Genomic DNA, 15,725 nt, shown 5'->3' on the forward strand with positions numbered 1-15,725 from the left:
TGAAATAATATTATTGTTAATTTTATATTAGGCTAAAAGGTTGCAACAGTGAAAATAGTTGAATAATCCAACAGGAAATAAATGTGATTAATTAAGTACTCATTTTAAGAAATTACCTACTATTACTGATTGTTATAAAAAATATCGTAAGCATTTTCACCTTATAAATAAATTATCAATAAGTATTTATTATATTTTTTCGCACACTTTTAGCCACATTTCGTGCCACTTTGCTCACAGCTGGTTTTTGTCGTGACGTTACGTATACGCAGTGGAGCGGCGCTGAGAGCAGAGGCAAAAGTCAGGCAAGAGAGTCCGAGAGCAGCAGTTGCGCTCTTTGCCGCAGTTTTGTTGTTGCTCCTGGCCTGGCCACACGGATTTTCCAGGGGTATTTCATCTGCCTGCGAATCTCGGGCAGCGTTCAGTTTCATCTGAGACGTTTGGCGCAGCGGTCGATACCAAAGAAAATCCGGCCAAACGCTGTGAAAAAATACGAACGAGGAAAGAAGAAGGCGAAAAACTCAACAATTTTCTTAGGAAAACTCTAATTTTGAACTAAAAATATTTGCTAATTTTCGAATGAACTTTTCTTGATTAAAAACTTGAAGGGTTTACAGTGAATAGTGAACAGTGATTTAGAAAAAACCAAGTGTTGTGGTATTTTGAGAAGGAACTTTTGAAAGTGTCCTGCGGTGGCGAAGTTTTGCATTTGCCGTCGCTAATTGTGAGATACAAACTGCAACTGACAGGCGGCAATCAGAAGCGAAAAAGGAAATCGGGAAGGAAAAACTTTTGCTCCTGCCGCCGGTTTCGTTTTCCCCGCCTGGCACTTCATCCAAATCCCGGGAAATTGTTCGCCTGCCAGGCCTCAAGCTGGGCGATTACCGCAAAATGACACGTGTCAGGCGCATTGTGGTGAGTCCTTAGTTCTGAGTCCCGAAAAAGGCTCGTCCTTACCGCTGGCAGTTGCCTCGAGCAGCGGAATTCCCGCCTTTAAAGCGAAACACTTTAATGCTTCGCTCCCAGATCAAAAACCAGCACCAAAACCCACCCACAGACACACATTTTTCACCGACCGAATTTCTGCGGCATGCCTTTTTTGCCCTTTGCCTGTTTTCAGCTCCACCAAATTGAATTTCGCATTTTAACGCGTTTGCATGCCGACTTGCGCGAGCACCTCCCCCAACTTTTACTGCTAATTTTATATTTATTTTCATTTCCCATCGAATTTCGCGCTCTTTGAACTTTGACCATCCATCAATGGCGAATACTCTTTGGCCGCATGATATTCTTAGGCTAAGGTCGAGAGAGACAAATATTTAATTTTAAGAAGGCAAAAACACGTTCATTTCATTAATTTACTACCTTAAAAGAACATCTAACTAATATGCTCAATTGGATTAGGGTATCCTAAGCCATCGTCTTGGTCACCTTCTGTTGCCTTTGCACGAATTTTTATTTTACGATTATTGCCGCCTTTAGGAGGAGAAAAGGAGGCAGTCACATTCACGTGATGTATACGCCCCGTATGTCCGTGAGGGTTTGTTTCCTTTTAATGCCTCTTCTGGCCCGAAATCGTGAGGTTACATTTTAAGCGCACAGACAAACTAAACCTTATCGGCCAGCCAAGTTGGCTGCCAAAAACAGACGCCCATTGAGAGAAAGAAATCGCGCATTAATTTCCAAGAGTCCTTATCTAAGCCTCCAAACTGGCCAACTGGCTCTATGGCTTTGGCAGCTCAACGGGAAAAAAGAACTGAAAAATTTCAACAAAAACTATGAAAAAGAAATGCAAATGCAGTGGCGGAATTTCACGTTTTTTCGGGGGTAAATGTTCTACCTTTTAGGCTTATTTCGGGCACCAGCTGCAACAAGGCGCAAAGGTATGAAAATCCAGGGCAAAAACGCGGTCCGAAAAATGGTGGAAACAAAGCCGAAAAAAAGCGAGATGGGAAAATGTCAAAACAGGCTACTAAAGCGATTGGCGGCGCGAGATGGGAGGGGGTTACTGACTGCCACTAACTAAAACCTGGTGAGGGCCAATGTCGAGCATACGCCACGTTGGACACGAATTTGAGCAAATATTCCGGGCTAAGTTGATTGAACCTTGAACGTAAACTTTTCCCTCTGTCATGGCAGCTTTTCTAGGTTATCAGTTATCCGGTTAGGGCTTTTACTTGCATTTGAACTTTGGCTTTGGATTTAGCATTGGCCTCCAGGTAGATTTAAATAGCAAATGCAGTCACCCCCGTTTCCGTTTCCGCTTCTGAATTTGTGCAAATTTAATACCATTAAAATAAACATTTTTTGAAAATAGACAATATGTTCGGGTACGTAAATCAGTCGAAATTGGTATAAACCAAGGTAATTCATTGCTTCGAGTAAATTTTGTTTTCTTAAGGGAATCGACATCTATAACAATTACCAAGGAAATAAAACGAACGATTAACCAATTAAATAAAGGAACCAAATCCTGAAAAAACAACTTATGAAACACAAAAAAATTATTCTTTGCAATAAAAATAAAAATATCATTGGAGTGGAGTTACGAAATATGGTTAAACAGGCCAATTTCTGAGTGGAGATTTATGTTAGTTTTTGCCATTTTTACCAACAACTTAATTTAGCCAACTTGTGCCCAAGTTCAGCCATTAAAGATCATCAATCTGGCCTCATTATTCAAGAAGCCCATCCCCACAGCCGCTTGGCTGGCTCGCATTAACCTGTTGTCAGCTGTTCGAACGGCGAAACTGCCTCCTTTCCCTGGCAGGCGGTCACACACACACACAAATCAAACGTAACAGGCACTTGTAAAATGTCCTGCTCATCCCCGCCCCCTTTCGGAGGGCGTGGCCCTTGGCACAGCGCGTCACGTTTATCACAACAGGGCAATAAATTTCATTCGCTTGTCCCTGCTCGCAGCAACATTTTATGGTCTCTTCATTTTCGACAGCTGCAAACAGTCGAATCAGAATCAGAATACGAGCCCGAATGCCTTTGCATACTTGACGAGGCCTTTGTCAATGCACATTATTATCTGCAGAGCGCCCCGCCCTCAGCCGGGCGAACAAACATTTTATTTTGTCACTTTGATTGATGGCCATAAGCCCCGACATTCTTGCCTCGTGTTTGTTCGCCGTTTTAATTAAAGTGCGAGCGAGTTCGGGGGCGTCTCGTAGGGAAGCGCGGAAAACTATGCTACGCTCGGAACAAGTTTTCCACCAAGGCCGTCGGCACGCAAACACCCTGCATCACCCCTCCAAAAATATTATGTTTTCCGAATCGGTGTGAAGCGCTCGCCGCCAGCAAACGCTTTTTCGCTTTTCGGCTAAGGATGAGGTGAAGACTTCTGGCACACAATCATTAGCCAAAAGCTGTGTATGTAGTTGATGGAGCGGATGGTTCAGCTGGCGGATGATGGATGATGAATGCGGTGGCTGCGGCTTCTCGGGGAGCTTAATCTCAAGGAATTCCAGAGTAAACGAAAGGATTAACTTGGTGGGAGAAGGGGTGAATTTAAAATTCTGGCCCGCAAAATTCTTGCTTGAAATTATGAACCTATAAAAAGTCCGCTTTTATGCGAATTTTCGTTTGGTGCAAAGCTCGGCAATTACAGGCCGCCCTTTGAATGCCCAATTTTGGGCCAATCTCGCCGCATTACGTATACGCACTGTCATCTCCAGCACTGAATTTTAATAGCCTAGATTATGTACCGAGAAAAAAATGAATGAAGAAGCCATTCCTTCTCCCGCCTGCACGTGTCCATTAGAGTTATGGTCGCCAATGTCCGGTTATAACACCCAGCACAGACCATTAGGCAGGTGAGGGTGGCTAAGGGTGGCTGAGGATGTCTGGGAGAAAATACATTTTTGCTGCTCTTCCCGCTGCCACCGTCGTTCTAAAATTGAAGTGCCAAGCCAGCGGGGTGTCAACACCGCAGTGCAACAACGACAACAGCATAAAATGGCTTATTTGAGGGAGAAAAGGGCAGATACATTCAGAAGGAGCAGGACAGCCAGCCGACAGACAGCCGACAAAGGCTGTCAAAGAAGAGGCGGCCAAAGCCCACTCGCTGGCAGACCAAATTGCTTTTTGCTGTATAAAAACCGGGTAAACAGCAGTGGCAACATCAACAGCAACAGCATCACCAAAGGCGGCCACGACAGGCAGCAGGTGGTAGCATAGAGATGCCCCAGAGTCGTGATCGTGTAGGAAAACTGTACAAATGCCACGCACTCAAAAGGTTTTTTATTGCCCTAGCTTTTAGCTACATAAAAATTAAAACTTGATATGAAACGATGATCGATTTGATGTTATAATATCCAATATGATATGCCCAAAGTGTAAGCGAAAGGTCGTTTCGAATGTGTCTTTCTCCGTCCTACTCATTAACTGTAATCGGTAACTCGCTATATGCGTATGCAATACCAGAAATGTACCATGCTCATGTCGAATTGACCGCTTTATTTGCGTGGTTGATTTATCATTATCATAATTTTACAATAAAAACCAAAATGATTGATTAAATAATTAAAACACTTTCCTATTTTAAAAATTTTATAATATTTATGGGCCAAAGTCATGATTATTTTACTTATAACACAATTAAACATCTCCTTTTACCGCCCTATTAATTTGGTTATTGGCCAAGCATAAGCACATTTTCATTACATCCTTGTAATTTAAGCTCAATTAATTATTGAATTTGCATGCCATAGTGATGTGAACAAGACTAGAAGAAAAAGCTCCTTGACAAGAAAATAGCATTTTAATATTTTCATGAAAAGTATAAATTATTAAATTCAGAAATTAATTATCTGCTTATTAATGGCTAGTCAAAACACGCTACACAAATGTACATATGGCAGATTAAATTACCACTAGAGAACAAAGCTCAATAAACTACCAAATAATTTAATTATATCAATAAATTCAAGCCAGAAATGTATTAGATTTTCAATAGTTCCCTGGGCAGCATTGACATCACTATGGACGGCAGTCCATGTAGTGACGAAGCGCACCAGGAGAGTGTGCGAAGGCGACTACTATTATATAGCCGCAAAATTGAAAATCGGCAGTGATAGTCCGATCGTAATGAGTAATACACCAATCGAAAGGTATTGCAAAAACTTAAAGGATTGCATACCAAGACTTTAAGAAAATCAATTGGCTTGGGAGAGAGAGCGGTGAAAGTGAAAAAGTGAAAATTTCGAAATTTGGAGCTGTTGGGGCCGGTGGGGATAAATGCCCCCTCGCAATGTTTTAGTTGTATTCCTTTTGAAAATACCCGTCGAATGAGGGGCCATTTGTCAAAATCCGACTCTCCGTTCAAAAGTTATAGCCAAAATAAGATTTTCTTCTTCTTCCCAAAATGAAAATTTAATTCTGTTTGTCAGTTTGTCCACTTGTCCACTTGTCCGCTTGTCCACTTGTCCAAAATATGTTTTTTAAGTTCTGAAAATTTGATATGACGTTCATCACATCGATATAAAAAACTTTTGTTCTACCACTTTTGGAAAAACCCGCTAGTTTAGCGGGAAAACAGCTATAAATAGCTAAAATTCGGAGAGCCGTAACTTCTATACTACGGTACTACTAAGATGCGACTAAATAAGTACGCTACCTGAAATTTATTCATTCGGCACGCTACAACAGAAAAACATTCGTGTAGATATTAAATATTTGCTAAAGCGGGCCGAACGAGTAAATTTTAGGTAGCGTACTTATTTAGTCGCATCTAAAATCATTTTTCGTCACAAAAGTTGATATCAGAACTTTTGTACGTTGAAGGTGTAGGGGTATGATATATGTCCCTATTAATGAAATACCACACAGTAGAATATATGTTTACACAAAATAGTTTATAGTTTTATTATTATTTTATTTCACAAGTTTTATCTGGTCAGGATCACTGCTGGCATTCAACTAACTTCGCTCTCAGCTCACGACTCGAACCAACCCCCGACTCTCTGAGAGAGTGAGTGTGGTGAGATCGCAAGAGAGAGAGTAAGCTCTACAACAACAACAACGTACTCTAAGAATATTCAGGAATGTTCTAGAAGGAATACAATAACTTATACATACATACATACTACTACGTAGCTATCCTGCTACAATTCGGCCGTCCTGACATTTCAAGATCCCCTGATCTTGGTTTAATTTACAATTGATTTCATCTAAAATTATCTTACATACTATCAGTCTTTAGCTTTACAATTCTTTGGATATATTTACAGCTATTTTCGTTTACCAATCCAATGCTTAATATTTTGACTACTCCAGACTCCTTGATAAGGGCAACGCGACAATTGAAAACCTTCCACATCTTTTATTACATACCTATCATTTCTCAAAACTTTATCTATAACATAAGGACCCTTGTGTTTGGGTATTAGCTTCCTTGCGACTCCTACTGCATTATCGAAATTTTTCACCATAATATAATCTCCAACTTTGTACTCTAAACTATCCTTCCTTTTTTCATTGTATCTTCTTTCGTTGTCATTTTGTAATTTGATTTGCGATTCCACTCCATTTTTCCTAATTTCGTCTAAATCTCTAACATCACTAACATTATCTAATTCTTCTAACTTTTGCCTCAATTCATCAATAACTTTTCCTTTCTGTTCGATTCCAAACAACATTTTACTCGGCATTTGTGCAATGCTTCTTTGCTTTGTATTGTTCAATGAAAATTCAACGTCCTCAACATTGGCCTATCATTGGCCTATAATAGAATACCTATTAGCTATCATTGGCCCAATTATTCTATTAATTCTTTCCACCTGCCCATTGGCCTGAGGTGACCCAGTCGCAATTTTTACGTGCTTAATATTATATTCTTCGACAAATCTTCCAAACTCTTCCGATGTAAAACAGCTTCCTCTGTCCGAAACGATACATGTTGGCCTGCTGTACGACCTAAAATAATCTTTCATTGCTATAATAACTTCTTTTGTGTTCGTCGTCTTTGTTGCATATAGCCTAACGTATTTAGTAAAACCGTCTATCACCACAAACAAATGTTTCTTTGATCTTCCATTATCAACCGGTCCGTAATGATCGATATGTATAATTTCGAATGGCACATTTCCTTTTGGTATGCTGTGCAACATTCCTTCCCCTTTTCCTGACTTTGGCGAATATGCCACACATCTCAAACAATTATCAATATGTCTAACAACTTTTTCTTTCATATTCGGAAACCAATACGTCCTAACAATAGCATCCATAACCTTGTCTCGTCCTAAATGACCTAATTCATTGTGATATTTGTATAATATCTTGTCCTCCATTTCTCCTGGCACACAGAATAACAATTTCCCATCATTTGATTTTCTATAAATAACTCCATTTCTCATCTCAAACATTTTATCTTCCTCTTTTTCTAACTTTTTCCTAACATCTTTCAACTTTTCATCTTTCGCTTGACAAATAATTAAATTGTCTTCAAAACTATTCGTTTCTAATACCAGTATATTCGTATTCCTACTTAACGCGTCTACGTGTTGCATAAGTTTTCCCGATTTATGAACTAACTCAAAGTCATACTCAAGCAATTCTAATGCCCATCGTGCAATTCGAGGGTTTAACTCAATCCTATTTAATGTTAACGTCAGTGAGTTACAATCAGTAACTATTCTAAATCGTCTACCCTGCACATAAATTCTAAATCTTCGTAGAGCATAAATTATTGCTAGCGTTTCAAGTTCAAAACTGTGATATTTTGCCTCGTCTTTTGTTGTGGCCTTTGAAAAATAAAAAATAGGGTGCAACTTTTTATCCTCTTTCCTTTGTAGTAAGACCGCTCCAAAACCTTGTGCGCTTGCATCTGTATGCAATTCTATCTCGTCTTTATAATAATATAATCCTAACACTGGCGCTTCAACTAACATTTTCTTAAGCATCTCAAAACATTGTAGTTCCCTTTCTTCAAATGCAAACTCTTTATCTTTCTTTAACAGGTCATATAATGGTTTTGCGATCATCGAAAAATTCTTAATGAATCTCCTAAAATACGAACATAAGCCTAAAAAGCTTCTAACACCATGTACTTTATCTGGAACAGAGAAATCTCTAACAGCTTCTATTCCTTTATCATTAGCTTGTATTCCCTTGCTGGTTACTAAAAAACCTAAGTATTGTACACTTGCTTGTAAAAACTCACATTTGTCCATTCTCAATTCTAGTTTGTTTCTTGCTAAACGATCAAAAACTTCCCTAAGAACATTTAAATGTTCCTGTATCTCTTTACTGGCGATCATAATGTCGTCCATATATATTACTACCTTACCATCCCTAATCATGTCCGCAAAAATTGTATTAATAAATCTCTGAAACACCGCAGGAGCGTTTTTAAGCCCCATTGGCATTCGCATAAATTCAAATTGTCCTAATGGCGTCATAAATGAAGTATATTTTATTGAGTCCTTATCCACAAATACATGAAAGTAGCCATGTTTTAAATCTAATTTCGAAAATATTGTTTTATTTACTAAAGTGTCTAACAAATCGTCAATTAAAGGTAAAGGATAGTTATCTTTAACCATTGTCTTATTAAGTTTTCGATAATCCACACATAGTCGTAAGTCGCCTGTTTTCTTTTTTACTAACACTATTGGAGATGCGTACTCCGATTGACTCGGTCTTATAATTCCCTCGTTTAAGTATTCATCTAATATAACCTGTAACTTTTCTTTTTCTGTATAAGCTAAGCGTCTGGGCGAACAACTAAAAGGTTTAGAATCCTCTAATCTTAATTTTATTTCACATCTAACTTCGGGTTCCTTTGGTCTTTGTTTATTTACATAACAGCTTTCTACCATTTTAATAAAATGACGCCTAACATTATAATTCACTTCATTGCCAATTTTGTAATCTGGACTTTCATCTGTAATATTAATATTAAACAATTCCCTTGCCACTAGATCTATTTCATTGCTATTCCTAACTATTTCTTTATCTGTAACTTTACTAACATTTCTAATCATCTGCCTATTGTCGCTAATTTTATCACTAACATTGCTAACTATCTGGTTTTCATGACTAACAATATCACTAACAATCTGATTTTCTTCTCTAACATTTCTAACAATATCACTAACATTTGGAGGGTTTTCAATGTTCTCAACCGTAACCATTTTCAAAGTGTCGAGGTTTAAATTAATATTACATGCTTCCATAAAATCTCTTCCAAGGACTACATCATGACTCATAGATTTGTTTGCCACAATAACTAAATGAAAATGAATTTTATTTAAATTCTTCATAACATAACACAATATTTTGCCATAGGTTTCTAAGTAACTCTTATTTAATCCATGATATAAACTTAAAACTGGTAATTTGCAGACATTTTCTGGTACTTTTGATATTTTAATAAATGAAATCGGGCTCCCTGTATCTATGAGACATTCTGTAGTTAACTTGGTATTAATATCATTCATAAAATTGATTTCAACGTATCTTACATAATTATTATTGCCTGTGTTCTTATTTTTGCTCTTCAAACACGTCGCCACAAAATGTCCCATCTCGCCGCACGCATAGCACGATCCTTTCTCCCGTTTTGACTTTCTGCACTCGTTCGCCCAATGCCCTTTGGCATTGCAATTGAAACATCGTGTCTCCTTCTTGTCCTTGAAGTCCAATGATGTCATCGGTTTTCCAACAGATTTCGGCAATCTAACATCGGCAAATGCTCGCTTTATGTGCCCAACATCCACAAAGCTTTGAATGTGCGCCAGATTGCGCAGCGCTTGATTTGTAATACCTTCGATGATGCAGCTCAACATTTCATCTCCATCAATATTAATGCCCTGAGCAAGCATTATCTTGTCGTCAACATAACTCCCGAACGTCTCGCCTGCACTCCATTTGCGATGCTCAAATTTGCGCCTTATCTCCAGCTTTGATGATTTTTCGCCAAACATTGCGATCAGCTCAGCCGTTAATTCCTCCAATGGTAACAAAACACGCCCAGCATTTGCGTGCAACCAAACATTAGCTTTGCCTTTAATTTTGCTAATCATCAACAGTTTTATATAATTTCCGGTTATACCGTAGATGCTTGCGATATTATATATCCGAGTGATCCATTTGCGCGCACATGATTCGCCCGCAAACTCACACAACACTTGCGTAGCCATTCTCAAAGAAATGTCTATACTTTGATTAAAATTGTTCTCCATCTTTTCTTTCTCTCCAGCTTGGTTCTGCATGTTCACTTCTGCACAGTTTCGATTTCTGCCTCCACCTTTGTTCTGCTTGCCGTCTCTTTCGTAGCTTCTTTCACCTCTTGTTTCCTCGCCAGCTTCGCTTTCGTTTTCTCCATCTTCGCGTATATATTCCCGAACTTTTTCACCGTCTTCGCCTTTGTCGTTCTTTTCGCCAACTTTGTTCTTGCCTTCTCCATCTTCGCTATTAATTTCGTCGCCTTCTTCTACTTCGTAATTCTCTTTACCGCCGTCTTCGTTGTTACTTTTGTCGCCGTCTTCTTCCTCGAAATTCTCAATGCCGCCGTCTTTGCAGTTACTTCTATCGCCGTCTCGTTCTTGGAATTTCTCTTTGCCTCCGTCTTCTCCTTTACTTCTTTCGCAGTCTCGGTTCTCCTTCATTTCGTTAAACTTATTGCGTTTTTCGCTCGGTAATTTGTTTAAACGTAAAATCAACTCCTGTTTTGAACCAGTCGTTGAACATTTTAATACACTTAACCATATTTTTAATTGTTTTATCGATACTTTGTTCAAATCCATTTTGTTTTATTAAATTGTTTCACTTTCTTAGTTTTTAAACTTGTAGTTTTTAATTTGTTTGGCACGTGATCGGCCCACTTCTGATTTTGTAGGGGTATGATATATGTCCCTATTAATGAAATACCACACAGTAGAATATATGTTTACACAAAATAGTTTATAGTTTTATTATTATTTTATTTCACAAGTTTTATCTGGTCAGGATCACTGCTGGCATTCAACTAACTTCGCTCTCAGCTCACGACTCGAACCAACCCCCGACTCTCTGAGAGAGTGAGTGTGGTGAGATCGCAAGAGAGAGAGTAAGCTCTACAACAACAACAACGTACTCTAAGAATATTCAGGAATGTTCTAGAAGGAATACAATAACTTATACATACATACATACTACTACGTAGCTATCCTGCTACAAAGGTGCGATCGTCACTAGTTTTTTACCTCGTTAAGAGGTGTTTTTATTTAATTTGGAAATAGTCTCAGGACATTGTCTCCACAGGATGACCCATCACGTGGGCAGCTCCAAGGCAAATTAGAGGCACCAAAAAAGATAGAATGGCGAATGGAAAAAGAAGATAAAAAATATTTCTTTCTATGTATATGCGGATATATATATAAATTCCATTTTTGTGGCCTGAACCAAGCACACTTTTGTGTTTGCACTGGGCATTTTAATTAAGCTAAACAAACACACCGAGAACAATTATGTACACTCTCGCTCTCACCTGCAGAATCCCCCTCGCCATAGAAAAGTACAAATTGTGTGCCTGGCCAAGGTGGGATTTTATGCGGATAATGCCGCTTCACACTTCATTTCATTTCAATTTGAAGTTTTGCGAGCGCCTTTTGGGTATACTACGCATTTTGTATTCCCACTTTTTATTTCTGGCTGCGGCTGCCAATTATGCCGGTAAGTTGCTTTATTATACGAGGGCCACGGCACACTGCTCCTCGATTCGCCGGAATGGCTGCCATTTCTCCACGCAATTCCCCGTAATTGTCCTCCTCGACGTCGTCTTGGTGTTGCTTTATTAAACCTTAGCAGCGCAATCACCAAAATGAGTGCACCCACACCCACACCTACACCCAGCTAAACAGGCTAACACACACGTGCGGATCCGAGCGTACATACATACAAATGTATATATACATAGCTCACATCGGCAGGATTGTACAGAAACACCTTCGAGGGCACGTGCAACATTTGTATTTAAATTTGAATGTCTCTGCCGCCAGAGCGCTTCACCTTGCACACAGTCTCACATTCTAGCACGCTCCCAGACAGTCGCAGAAGGACCTACAACTACACATATATAAATATATACATCTGCAAGTACAAGAGACCCACACGCACACACAAAGGAAGCAACAATTTTCGCACAAGGTTGGCCTCAAAAGTTTTGAGAACAGCGGAAGAAAATCAAAAGATTTAAGGAGTTCTAGAAATAGCCAAATTGATGGATGATCTCGTTGTTAGTAGTTGTAATTAAATAAGAGTAAGATGAATTTGAAAGTAGAATTTCATATTATACATACACAGATGCAATACATACAAAAAACCATTGGGATAAAATCAAAAATTTAATTTATTAACTAACTAACTAATAATTTTCTTTATCTTAAAACCACTAATGGTTTCCTTCGCAAGCTGGATTTTAACATTCAGAGAAAAAGTCAATGATAAATGAAGTATCCTTGACAATCAGAGGGAACATTTTCTTTTAATTTACTAAAAACTTTGGAGATTGAGCAATTAATCTGGCGAAATCATAAGATTTCACTGACAAACATATTTTCCTAGGCAAATGATTCTTGAAAACTTTTCTCCTACAGAGTGAAAACTTAATCAAAGTTTGAGAAAAGTTTGTGCTTGGACAAAACTGGAAGCCACCCGTTTGCATTACCTACCCACTCATACACTTAGCCGCTCAATGCCATGTCCATTCAACCTTGCAGGCACTTCCCCACCCCCCGTATCAGCCCCCCCATGGCGCCTCCCCACCACCCCACTCCTCTGAGGGGTCTCAGTCTCCCCAATGATTCCTAACATTACGTTCTGGCCGAAATGCGTTCGCATCAAACTATATAACACGTTCATATTTCTTACGGTTCGTTACCCATTTAATATTAAAGCAAATTGCTGACTGAGTTGCCTTTCCCACTAAGGAAAGGGGGCTTTTAAACAGAGAAAAATTTATTGCGTTTGAGAAATCAAAGAAAGAACACCAAAATAATTTCCTTAAAATAAAATATTAATTATTATAACTTTTAGTCACTTACCGAAAGTAATTGTAATCGGATAACTTCCTAATTTACCAATAAGTTTATTATTTTTGCCAGATAAAATATAGTTTGTATATAGGGGAGAGTGGGGGAATTTCGTCACAGGGGCAATTTCGTCACCTGCAATATCTCGGAATCCATAAGTCGTAAAAATATATAATTTTTTTGTTTTAGTCCTTCAAGACGGCCAGACACAACCAATGCATTTGTTTTGCACAGAAGGCCAAGATAATTAAGCTATAATATTAAATGTGTTTTAACAGTACAAAAGCTACATTTAGTTCTCGACGAAATTTTTTCTGTATGCCACAATTCAAAAGGAATAAGATACACGATTTTTTAAATAATACACAGTGCTATAATGTGCATTTCCGCGTCAGTGTTTTTTACCTTCGCGCCTAATTTCGGAAGAAAAATAATTATTTCTAAAAAAGTACTGTGAGGGGAAATTTCGTCACCCTATGCTTAGGGTAAATTCGCACCTATTTTAAATACATATTTATACCCGTTACTCGTAGAGTAAAAGGGTATATTAGATTCGTGCAAAAGTATGTAACAGCTAGAAGGAAGCGTTTCCGACCCCATAAAGTATATATATTCTTGATCAGGGTCACTAGCCGAGTCGATCTAGCCATGTCCGTCTGAACGTCTGTCTGTCTGTCTGTCTGTCTGTCTGTCTGTCTGTCTGTCTGTCTGTCTGTCTGTCTGTCGCTCTGTCTGTCTGTCTGTCTGTCTGTCTGTCTGTCTGTCTGTCTGTCTGTCTGTCTGTCTGTCTGTCTGTCTGTCTGTCTGTCTGTCTGTCTGTCTGTCTGTCTGTCTGTCTGTCCGTCTGTCCGTCTGTCCGTCTGTCCGTCTGTCCGTCTGTCCGTCTGTCCGTCTGTCCGTCTGTCCGTCTGTATGAACGCTCAGATCTCAGAAACTACAAAAGCTAGAAGGTTGAGATTTTCCACACATATTCTTTGGCTTCCTACGCAGCGCAAGTTTATTTTAGCCGAGCGCCACGCCCCCTCTAACGCCCACAATCGCCCACTAATGATTTTAAAATGGGTCCTGCGCCCACATCTTTAAAGATTTCCAAAAAGTATAAATGCAATTTTGTTGTTTATATTTATACCTATCGAAATGTAGAAGACATTTTTCAAATCGGACCATTCATTAAAAAGTTATACGCAATCAAAAATTATATATCTATCTCCCTCGCACTCCCTTTAGCTGAGTTACGATTATTAGTCGGGACACCAACCCGACACAGCGTTCGCACTCCCTTTAGCTGAGTGACGGGTATTAGATAGTCGGGACAACAACCCGACTATAGCGTTCTCTCTTGTTTTATATTTGACGAGCTGGCTAACGAACAGACTACCAGCAGCAGCAACAAATATAGGACGTCAACAAAAATGGTACGCTTGATCAGTGTAACATATTTACAGGCGTTAAACTCCCTACGGTGACGAAATTGCCCCGGTGCACTATGGGGCATTTGACCTGTTTTTTTTGGCATAAATGTGTTTTTTACAAGTATTCAAATTTTTGAAACATTATTGGAAACGTATTAAGAATAGATCAAAATGAAATGTTACATACCGCAAATGTTAAGTTAACAGTCCAATGTTAAAATAACAGCTGTTAAAGTCAGGCGCAGCAAGCGAACACAACGTGTTCATACTTTGCTTGATTTTGCAGGGCATATATAAATTAATATCTCTTCAACGACAAGACGTAGAACCATAAAACTTGAAATGGATTTTCATTAAAACTGTCCTTACTTCGTGTTAATACTACTGTGATGCTTATTTCGTGAGTGTATTTGTAGCAATGGCTTCATATACCAAGTAGTCTCTCTTGAAGGTTTGGAAAAAGAAAGTACAACTTTGAATAGAGATTAGAAGAAATGTTGAAATTTGTTGAGCCTGTGGGTTGAATCATTTTAAAGGGGGGTCAATTCTCGATTCGGGACATCCAGTCTTAATGTGCACTTTTTGCGACTTTAAGAGAAATTCAGTTTTTACGGCACTGCCAAAAATGGTCAAATTAACACTTTATTTGTCTTCTTCTTGTTTTGTAAGATGAAATGTTAAATAAATGTAATGCAAAAGTCTTCGCCATAACATTATATTTGATTTAAAAACATTCCGCGTCTTATTTTCATAGAAAATATTTTTTTATACGGCATATCCAGTATTTGGCATACAAAAATGTCGGATTTTACAGGAAAAAGTCAATATCTCTTCAAAGAAGAAAGTTTTCAAAAAAATGTTTTTTTGTTTGTTTTAATATGTTTCTTCATTATTAGAAACCATAAAAGAAAAAATTTTTTTTTTGTAGGTTTAAGAAAAAAAATTTTTTTTTTTGAATAAATTTACTATAGTGTTTAATTTTTGCTCAAAAAGATGTATTTAATTATTATAAACATATTTCAAAAAACCAAACTAAAAAAAGTTGCTTTGTTTTGGAATTATTAATTAATGCCAAAAAAAACAGGTCAAATGCCCCATAGTGCGGTGGTGTGGTGATTTTACCGCTGTGTGGCGAGATTGCCCCAGTATATTGGTTTTACATTTTATTTTTTTATAAATCACCAAGGTAATTAAAAAAATAGGGGAATGTCACATTTTAAAGCTTGGTGCTAACCGCATTCAACAATAAAAATAGAAATATAATAACGTGTCTCAAGATGGACAAAAATAGCTT

At 38.3% G+C, this 15,725-nt stretch overlaps 1 protein-coding gene across 3 annotated transcripts in view; it reads left to right on the forward strand.

Moving 5' to 3' along the window:
* Positions 1-200: 200 nt before the first annotated feature.
* The window catches only part of Dpp10 (Dipeptidyl peptidase 10), a 44,638-nt gene continuing 29,113 nt past the window's right edge, over positions 201-15,725 (forward strand). For 2 of the 3 annotated variants that reach the window (XM_070216618.1, XM_070216613.1), the window contains exon 1: positions 201-915. In XM_070216618.1, coding sequence (XP_070072719.1) covers positions 892-915 — 24 coding nt within the window. In that variant the 5' untranslated portion in view covers positions 201-891. The remainder of the gene's footprint in view (positions 916-15,725) is intronic. The other variant, XM_017156287.3, reaches the window with a different exon arrangement.

This window comes from Drosophila takahashii, chromosome 2L (genome assembly GCF_030179915.1).
Source record: "Drosophila takahashii strain IR98-3 E-12201 chromosome 2L, DtakHiC1v2, whole genome shotgun sequence".
Taxonomy (NCBI): Eukaryota; Metazoa; Arthropoda; class Insecta; order Diptera; family Drosophilidae; genus Drosophila; species Drosophila takahashii.